At 34.2% G+C, this 10,478-nt stretch overlaps 1 protein-coding gene across 1 annotated transcript; it reads right to left on the bottom strand.

The window, feature by feature from the left end:
• Positions 1-1,108: 1,108 nt before the first annotated feature.
• LOC123914704 (protein FAR1-RELATED SEQUENCE 5-like) lies at positions 1,109-4,880 on the bottom strand. The gene is made up of 3 exons (XM_045965887.1): positions 4,338-4,880; positions 1,739-4,022; positions 1,109-1,630 (listed from the first exon to the last, which is right to left on the bottom strand). Exons 2-3 carry the CDS (start codon positions 4,010-4,012, stop codon positions 1,109-1,111), a joined length of 2,796 nt encoding a protein of 931 aa, XP_045821843.1. The 5' UTR covers positions 4,013-4,022; positions 4,338-4,880.
• Positions 4,881-10,478: the final 5,598 nt, after the last annotated feature.

Genomic DNA, 10,478 nt, shown 5'->3' with positions numbered 1-10,478 from the left:
ACCAACGTAGGGCGACATCCTTGAAGGTGCCGGCTAGTAATTTACACTTTAGATGTTCCGGAGCATTGATTATGGCGGTTTGTATTCCAATTGCCATCAGGTGCTCCCTTGGATCCGTCTTTCCGTCGAAGGTAGGAAGGTGAGGAACCTTGATTGTTTCCACCACTTGGGCATCCCACAAGTGTTGTGCTAAGGGCTGTACGTCCATGACGCCCTCTCCCTCCTCCTCCTCCGAAATCAATTTCGCTTTCTCTTTCTCATTAGTTCTTTCGGCTTCGATGGCCGCAATCTGAGTTTGTAAGCGCCGTATTTCTACGACGGCGGCTTGCAGGGTGTTAACGCTAGAGCTATCGTTGTTTCCATGCTCTCCAGCCATGTGAAGATGTTTGATTTCTTGTCTAGTTGCTGTGATAGGCTGGGATCAAATGATTTTACCGCAGCCCCACGGTGGGCGCCAAAATGTTCTGCTAAAAAACAAGGGGGTTTGTATTATTGATCAAATGGTGTGATTACACTCAGTTCAATCCCAACAACCCTGGGAGTTTTATAAGTCAGAATTCGATCCTCTTTACAGATGAGAATATCAAACTATTTATAGACCATTAAAGCCTTCTTCTCCAAGCTAGGGTTCCTACAAATCCGGTCTTCAGCGCCTTTTCCGGTGATGCAGCGTGAAAGTAGGAATAAAACCTTGGTCTCCAAGCCATGGCAGTTTCAAGGAGTTGGTTTCTTCGTTCCCAAGTTAATCGCTAAGGCAGGGAAGGATGAAGATATTTTATTATCGTATGCAAATCCGTCTTATGGGCGTTATCCGTCATCACCCACCTCGCCAAGGCCTTGTATCGCCAAATGGACGTTTAGAATTTAATTGTGTTGGGCCTGCTTCCTTTCTCATATTAATTGGGTTAGTTTGATTTTGCCTTTAAGCCCATTGCCCAGTCCAAGTGTCAACAAACATTAAGTACCAAAAATCAATCATAATTTAACAGTACCTTAAAAACAATAATTTATGGTTCAATTCATTCCAAATCTCAATGTAAATGTACATTTAAAACAATAAACTTAGTTTCAAAATATCATAAACATTACAGCCCAAATAAAGAAAAACTCATTGTTGTCCATCAGCAGATTTCATCACATGTTGTAACAGACCATAACACGAAGTTGAATTTGCACCAACATTCATTCCATACATTTGGTATATAGGTGGTACATGTGGTACAGAAGTTACATGTTGTGCAGGTGGAACATGTTGTCCAGATGGTACGTGCATCTGTTGCATAACCGGATGTAACATAGGAATCATATGTTGAAATCCATACATCGGAGTGAATTGCCCGGTCGCACTAGTAACATCAATATGTGTTGGTGTTGACACATTAGCGCCACGCTCTTTCAGTTGCACCGAACATTTATTTTTCTTTTGCACAATACTTTCACAACGATCTTTCGGTAGCTCTGAACATTTCTTCTTTTTTGGTGCCACTCTACTTTCGCAAAGGTCTTTCGGTTGCTCTGCACATTTCTTCTTTTTCTGTCGCACACTACTTTCACCAACGTCAACCGGTAGCTCTGAATTTATGTCTTGCACACTACTTTCAGCGTTGCAACTTTTTTTTCTCTTTTTGTCCTGTTTATAACAATAAAAAAGAAATTTTACTACAAATATAAAACAATATAATTAATAAAACATATTATATGAGTCGAAAGATAAACAATCAAGAATTATTAAAATTACCGAACAAGTCCTCGCATTATGAGTTGTACTCTTGCAATGAGTACAATGCCTGAGAGCTTTTGCGTCATTCTTTTTTTTCTTTGGAGCACCTTTACTCTGAACCGGGATAGGATCACCAACAACTGACTTTTGTGTTCCAATAGGATCCTCAACACTGCAATATTTTTTTTTTAAATTCATGAGGTCATCCATAATGTCACCATACACACCATTCTTTTTAGAAGCTTCTTTGCAAAATGATGTCAGAACAGAACAATATGCACCAAAACGGGCAAGCTCAATCACATCGGAATCAACTGGATCATTAACATCCACCATGTTCAAATAATCAATTTTAGCATCCTTGGTCCATCGCGACAATACCAAAGTGCTAGGAATGTGATCAACATGTTCTTCCTTCATCACGTGAAAAATATGAGAACAAGGAAGTCCACGAGAATCAAACAACCGGCACGAACATTGGAATGTATCACCATCGTAAACAACTGTTCTTTCATACACATCCCGACAATATTTAGTCAAAGTATAAAACTTAGTATCTCCAATTTCCTTTTTATGCTTAACAATCAATTCACCGGCCTTCATAATTTCTTCTTTCACTTCTTTGAAAATCTCCGCTGTATAGATTTTAGCGGCATTGCTCTCAATCAAACGTAATTGAGTTGTCAACACAGGTTCTGAAAACTTTGACTTAAAATCTTCAACAAGTTCATTGTTTCTGTAGCCTCTTAGAGCCTGCTCAAAATTTTGCATAAATTCAAAGATGCATCCTTTCTTTCTGACATAACTCTTTATTATTGCATTGATTGCTTCACATTGAGACGTAGTTCTTATACGTCCAAAAAACTTATCCCGCAGGTATGCAGTTGCCCATAGTAACTTGTTCTCGTAGGTTTTGATAACCCAAGGATGTCCTTCAACTCCATTTTCTTTAATCATCTCTGACCAATACTCTTCAAAATCATCCTTTGAAAAATTTGAGAACATGGCTTTTTTAAATCCCTTCAAAAAACCTGAATTCTTCACATTCTCACCTGCATTCTTATTCAAATGCCAGGCACATAACCGATGGGTCGCATCGGGGAAAACCTCTTTTATAGCCTCCCTCATAGCCCCATCTCCATCTGTCACCACAGCTTTTGGGCGTTTATTTTCCATACACTCCAAAAAACAATTCAACACCCACTTATACGTCTCCGTGGTTTCATCTGATACCAACGCAGCGCCAAAAATTATTGTTTGGGAATGGTGGTTACAACCTGAAAATATAACCAGCGGGAGGTTGTATTTGTTCCTCTTGTATGTTGTGTCAAATGCAACCACATCTCCAAAACAGAAGTAGTCAGATCTACTGGTCCCATCAGCCCAAAAAAGAGACTTCATCCGTCCATTGCTAGTGTCAGCAGCATATTCAGCATAGAGCATGGGATCAGTAGCTGACTTTGCATTAAGATAATGTAGCGATGCGGCAACATCACCATCTTTAACAATATCACGCATTTTTTTATCAAAATAATTATAAAGATCTTTCTTCGTAAACCCAACACCACCATATCCACCCTTCTGAGCAACCATGTACCCCATAATATGACAAGTTCTAATTCCACGTGACTGCATACCATCAACCTGAGCTCTATCTGCTTCGCTAATTTTACGATAAACCGGGTGTAAGTGCACAAACCTAGCTGATGTTAATTCATGGTTATGAGTCTCTTCAAACACAGACACTACAAATCTACCTTTATCGGCTTTGTATGTCACACGAAACCTAGCCGTGCATTTCGTACGTGTCAAACGTCTATGCTCTCTTTTCCTATCTAACCTAGATATGTGTCTCTTATCTCGTAAACCTTGTCTACTGCATACAAAAAGCTTGTTTGTTATTATTTTACTACCATCAGGCCCTATTTTTTTCTTATCATCACTTTTCCTAACGGAAAAACCTTTACATTTACCGTATTGATAATAAAATTCATAAGCTTCGTCAACACTACCAAATTCCATACCACGAATTTCATCAGCAGTCATAGAATTAATACGTACCGCTCTTTCACCTATAGATGCTTCATCACCAAAATCATGGTCATCATCATCATCATCATCATCACCATCATCATCATCATCATCATGGTGGTCACCAGTATCATCGCCATCATCTGACCTATCATGCCCACCGGACACCGAATAGCTGGAATCCTCATCATCAGATGTATGACTATCGGTTGAACTAACTTCATTCGAATCAACATCTAGAGATTCATCAATTTTTACCATTGTTGTGAACCTGAAACACAACAATTGTCACCATCAAAAACAATACCTCCAAAATTCATAAACAAAATGAAAGGTAACTAACACAACTGAAAATCAAATTTATACACACGACTAATTTTATATAGAAAACAAATTAAATCTAATTCCCAAATTGAAAATCAAACTAATTCTTAATAACTAATTACAAATAAAACTGCAATTCAATTTCAGCATGAACCCTAACTCCCAAACGAAATCAAACTGATTTTCTGCATAAACCCTAATTCCCAAATTGAAATCAAATTAATTCTTATGCACACGCAAACTATTTCTGTTTCGTATTTACCTTATGCAAACGCACACGCAAACTTCTTCCACAAACTCGCCGTCGAATGGAGTTTCTTTCAAACTCAAAAGAGGAAAACGATGAGCTAGCAAGTTCGTCCAACAATGGCGAGCGTATTCGAGGTTAATGTTGTTGTTTACACTTTGTTGGTGATGAACACAAACTCAAACTCAGAAGATGATGATGTTGTGTATTTGCTGGTAATGAACACAACCTCAGAAGAAGGAAAACGATGTTTGATTGAAAAAAAATTCAAAAGTTAATTTGTCATGTTTTTGTTTTATTATTTAATTTTAGTTTTAATTGATTTTACATTCATAATTAAAATTAACAAAATATAAATATTGGGGTAATTGTGTAAGTTTTAATATGTAAGGGACTTAATTGAAATATTAAAAGATGGTAAGTTCCATGGTAAGTACCATACATAAAGGTTGTATCATATCATTCAAAGTTGGTCAACACTGCATCCTCATTGGCCAGTTTTGGAATGTACCAAAACATTCCAACTAAGGAATGTACCATAGAATTTTCCTTTTTTTTTTGTCAAGTAGTCTGCGGTGGTTAGAATTTCACCTTTTAAAATGAATTGGTGAGAGTATTGAGGTTTGAACTCTGGTGTCCATACAATGTCGCTGTCAACTGAATTATGCTCACATGGACATGTTTTTATATATATTTGTAATAATCTTTTTCAATAAGATATCATTGAGAGACAATGAATCCGAGCCACATGGGCTCAAAGATATCTCAAACGTACTATAGTCTCTCCTTTGGCATGATAATTCTTCTTTTCCTTTTTATTCCTGTCATAGATATGAACTAAAATTGTGAATGCTTTTGCAAAAGCGTGAACAAGCTCATACTCTTAAAAATATAAATGTAGTGCACTATTATTATTTAAGAATTTATTGGACTATTTTTTGTTCACTTATAATTGTTAGTTAATGTGTTGTTCATGTTAGTGGAATATGTTAAGATAGTGGAAATTATTTAGTGTAAGTGAAGAGTTACATGAGTGAATTGTCATTGTTATTAGTGGGACCACTTAGTGCTTAGTGGAGTGTTTAATTATTGATTAAGCACCTAGTAGTGGTGACTCTTTAATAGTTGTAACCATCACTACTCATGCTATATATATTCATGTGTGTGAGATGCATTTTGACATAAGAAAAATACATGAATATTCAGCCCAAAAATATTTTCTTATTCTATATTCTGCAACAATATAGTTTATAATATACCACCTCTAGAATACCACCAACAATAATTACATGATGGATCTAAGGGCAAACTAAAAATGCACAAAGAATATTTCTTTAGATGTATTTATAAGTTAATTTTATAATATTTCCTAAATGTAATTTTCTACTATATTTCTTATGAATGTTTGCTAACCAATATTTGGTTATGATCAACTCGATACCACTTTGCATAATTTTCTACTATGCTCTTAAAATAGTATATATTAACAGCACTATTTGATTTGAATGCATTAACTATATAAGTCTGTGAGGAATTATTTGAACCTACCATAAATAAATTATTTAAAAGGTTGGTCTTTTTTATTCTAGAAAGTTGATCTCTCAATATAAAAAGAAAAAATATAAAATATGTTTTTGAGCAAGAAAATATGGGATGGATCACAATTATAAGTCATCTATAGTTTAAAATTAAATTTTAGGATCTCACGAGGAAAACACTAACACAGCTAAATATTTGTATGATAGGTAGAATATTCGAATTTTTATACATGAGATAAAATTAAAAGTTTTTTATGTTTTATTAGTGTTTAGACTCGCACACTTTTAATTGTGGAGAAAAAGAGAATTTGGGTTAGAAAAAAGTTTGATCCCATAAGGTCTACTGTACCAACCAAGTTATACTATGGGACCACGGGGATGAAGATATTACAAGTAATAATGAATATTTAATATAAATAATATATTAACATAATTTTAATTTATTTTAAAAAATATCATACAAGTATTTAAGTATTATATTTAAAATATTAGACACAAGATTAAATTTATGGGTGCTGTTAACTTGTGCCCTTAAGGCACATGATAAGGAGCAATAAATGATGGTTGACTCCACTTATTTTACTTTGAAAGAAACAATATCATAAATTGTGTCTCATAAAATTTTTAAAGACAAAATTGCCTTCAACTATATCACACACCCACTTCCATTTACATTTAAACACACACGCCTGACATTTTCTTTTGCTTATTATATGTATATTTTTTATCCAATCACACCTATTAGATCAATCTCACGTACCTGATCATGCCACGTGTCCCTTATTTTAGTTTATTCAAAAATTCATTCATAAAAGTAAATCAGAGGATCCACTCATTCCTTCGTTGCTGACCTATCCTCCTCAATCCTCAGTGACCAACCCACCATTGTAAAGAACCACCATAGTTGCTCACAGAAGAGGATAATTTTGGAAAAATAAAAAATAAAAACACTCTTTTTATATTATTTTGACTGAAGTTAATTTTGGGTGGGACCAACCATCATTTATTGCTTCTTATCATGTGCCTTAAGGACACAAGTTAACATTGCCCTAAATTTATTACAACTAAAAACAATTGAAAAAATTGTTAAGAAAAGAAGAATTGAAACAATATAACTCCTACTCTTAGGCCTCACTTGTATTTTACTTTTGTACTTCCTAACTGAATGTGTACTACACATTGTACTACACGGTGTATATATAGTGACATAAAGCACTATATTCACGATTCATTCATTCAATAATATTTTTTTCCCTTTCTTTTACTCCTTTTCTCTCTAGAATTCAGTTATGAAATTCAGTTATGAATTCAGTTACATTCATCTTTCTCAACATGGTATCAAAGCATTGGCATTTACATCAATTAGATGTAAATAATGTTTTTCTACATGGAGAATTAAAGGAGGATGTTTACATGACTGTTCCAGAAGGTGTTAATTCTCCAAAACCCAACCAAGTATGCAAGTTGCTCAAGAGTCTCTATGGGCTTAAGCAGACAAGCAGAAAGTGGTATGAAAGATTAACATCTTTATTGCTTCAACAAGGGTACACACAATCTACTGCAGACTATTCTCTCTTTACTTATCATAAGGATAATGTTTTTACTGCTTTACTTATCTATGTTGATGACATTATCCTAGCTGGTACTTCACTTACAGAGTTTCAGAGAATTAAAACCATTTTAGATGATAATTTTAAAATCAAAGATCTTGGTGTGCTTAAATATTTTCTTGGTTTAGAAGTTGCCCATTCCAAGCAAGGAATCAGTGTATCACAGAGAAAATACTGTTTGGATTTACTAAAGGATTCTGGTTTATTAGGTTCTAAACCTGCAGCTACACCTCTTGATCCTTCTATTAAGCTACATCAAGATGCTGGGAAGCTGTATGAAGATGTATCTTCTTACAGAAGGCTTGTTGGAAGACTTCTATACCTTACACATACGAGACCTGACATTAGTTTTGCAGTTCAACAACTCAGCCAGTTTCTGCAAAAACCTACAGTTACTCATTATCATGCAGCTTGTAGGATTGTGAGGTATCTTAAGCATAGTCCTGGAAGAGGTTTGATGTTCCCTAGAACTTCAGAAATTCAAATTTTGGGCTATTCAGATGCTGACTGGGCTGGGTGTATTGATAGCAGAAGATCCATTTCAGGTTATTGTTTTTTTCTCGGCAATTCTCTTATCTCTTGGAAAGCTAAGAAACAAATCACTGTGTCTAGGTCATCCTCTGAAGCTGAATACAGAGCACTCTCTACTGCCACTTGTGAACTCATTTGGATTCTATTTTTACTCAAAGATCTCAATATTTTCTGCACTAGACCACCTGTCCTGTACTGTGATAATCAAAGTGCACTGCATATAGCCTCCAATCCTGTCTTCCATGAACGAACTAAACATCTAGAAATAGATTGTCATTTGGTGCGTGAAAAAGTTCAACAAGGCCTACTTAGACTCTTGCCCATTTCAACACAAGAACAACTAGCTGATTGTTTGACAAAAGCACTGCCAGTGGCTAAGTTCAATGCCTTCATATCCAAGCTTAGCTTGTTGGATATATACCAAGCTCAAGCTTGTGGGAAGCTGTTAAGAAAAGAAGAATTGAAACAATAGAACTCCTACTCTTAGGCCTCACTTGTACTTTACTTTTGTACTTCCTAACTGAATGTGTACTACACATTGTACTACACAGTGTATATATAGTGACATAAAGCACTATATTCACGATTCATTCATTCAATAATATTTTTTTCCCTTTCTTTTACTCCTTTTCTCTCTAGAATTCAGTTATGAATTCAGTTACATTCATCTTTTTCAACAAAAATAACCAAGACATTGAGCGCAAGTGGTTAATGAGTTTCCTCTAGGACGGATCGTTCGGAAGAACTTGAGTTCGATTCATGAATTAATATTTTAATAGAAGTAACATATTAATATAAAATCTTATACCTTTTTAATAAAAATAATATAAAATCTTATACACATGAATGAACTTTTTACAGGTAAATGAATGAATGTTTATTATAAATAATACACGGGGATGGACATTTCACAATATTTGTTGATATATGTGGATGAACATTTTACAAATAAAGAAATAAATGTTTAATATACATCTTATACACGGGCTGAATATTTAATACCAAAAATAAATACAGACTTACATATCATATATCCTATAACATAAACACATTTCTATCAAAAATGAAGAAAAATAAACTACAAATTTTATTTTTAAACATTTACGTTTTTTTCACAAAAAAAAAATAAAAATAAATAACATTTACATTTTTTATAAGTAAAAAATAACTTCTGCTTGGCACGGTGAATTAATCTAGTCGCAAATAAAACAGAAGGATTATTCCTGACCAAAAAAAAAAAAACAGAAGGATTATTAATTAAACTTACCAGAAGGTTCAGTTTTCTTAAAATCATGCAACCAATTACATGTACAAATGAGAACTAGCACACTGTCAGAGAGTAAGGAGATCCTATACTTATTTAAGATACGACCTCCAATACTAAATGATGAGCTTGCACAATGTTTTTGAATATTTCCTCTGCATTTGAGAGAGTCACTAAGTTTAGATTCCTTTTTTGGACTTTATTATATAAAATTCATTAGCCCAAATGAAACATATTTTTAAAAAATTTATTCAAAAAAAAACTATTTTTTTTTTTGTTTTTAGCAGACCGACTGCCGAGCCCGGTGGGCTAACCCAGTACGATCCATAAAAAATATAGGCCCGATGGGCTGGCCTAGGCTCGATACTTTTTTCCCGTGTTTTTTTAGGCTCGTCCCTTCTTAAAATATAGGGCTACTGGTCCGATAGTCCGGCCTATTTTGACAGCTCTATTAATGAATATGTCGATAAATTATGTAGATTTTGTACGCAATTACAACAAGGAAAATTACATCATACTGTAGCACTCCAAATTTGTCCCGACTTTTTCCTCTGCATTCGAATTGTGTTTGTTTTAATTAGTAGACTTTTATTTTTGTAATTTCATACATTTTTAACCATTTTTTAAGCATTTCATTAATTTTGTGAATTTTTTAGAAAATCCAAAAAAATATGTTATAATATTTTGTTTTTATTGTTTATGATTTTATTTAGAGAAAAAAGAGACATAAAAAAATTAGAATTCATTTGTCTAACCCACTAGTTTTGAGTCCATCCGTTTTATTATTATTATTATTATCAATTTTTTCTTAAGAAGCAAAAATGAAATATATTAACACCAACGGTCAATCCTTGCTAGTACAAGGTGTGTCAGAAAGAACCGTAAAAATTACAGTCTACTTGAAACCAAAATATCAAAAGCCATCGGCTCATTGTTGTGTCCAAAAAAGGCCTTTTTTTTTTATTCCAAATCATCTCTAACTCTCCAAGGCTTCTCTGATTATGATTGGGGTGCATGCTCGGACACTAGAAGATCCACTACAAATTTTTGTTTCTTTCTTGGTAATTCTCTCATAAGTTGGAAAAGCAAGAAATAAAATGTTGTTTCTAGATCATCATCAGAAGTTGGGTATAGGGCTTTAGCTCAAACTACATGTGAGGGTTAATGGTTAAAGTTTCCGTTGTAACACACTGATGACTTCTCATTAATCACT

This window comes from Trifolium pratense, linkage group LG3, assembly GCF_020283565.1.
Source record: "Trifolium pratense cultivar HEN17-A07 linkage group LG3, ARS_RC_1.1, whole genome shotgun sequence".
Classification (NCBI taxonomy): Eukaryota; Viridiplantae; Streptophyta; class Magnoliopsida; order Fabales; family Fabaceae; genus Trifolium; species Trifolium pratense.
This window is presented reverse-complemented; position numbering and strand designations above follow the sequence as displayed.

Excerpts from the sequence above, each read along its gene's own strand:
- LOC123914704 (XM_045965887.1), bottom strand. The coding sequence starts at position 4,012 with ATGGTAAAAATTGATGAATCTCTAGATGTTGATTCGAATGAAGTTAGT. Across the intron at positions 1,631-1,738 it reads ATAATGCGAGGACTTGTTCG|GACAAAAAGAGAAAAAAAAG; the intron begins GTAATTTTAATA and ends TGTTATAAACAG.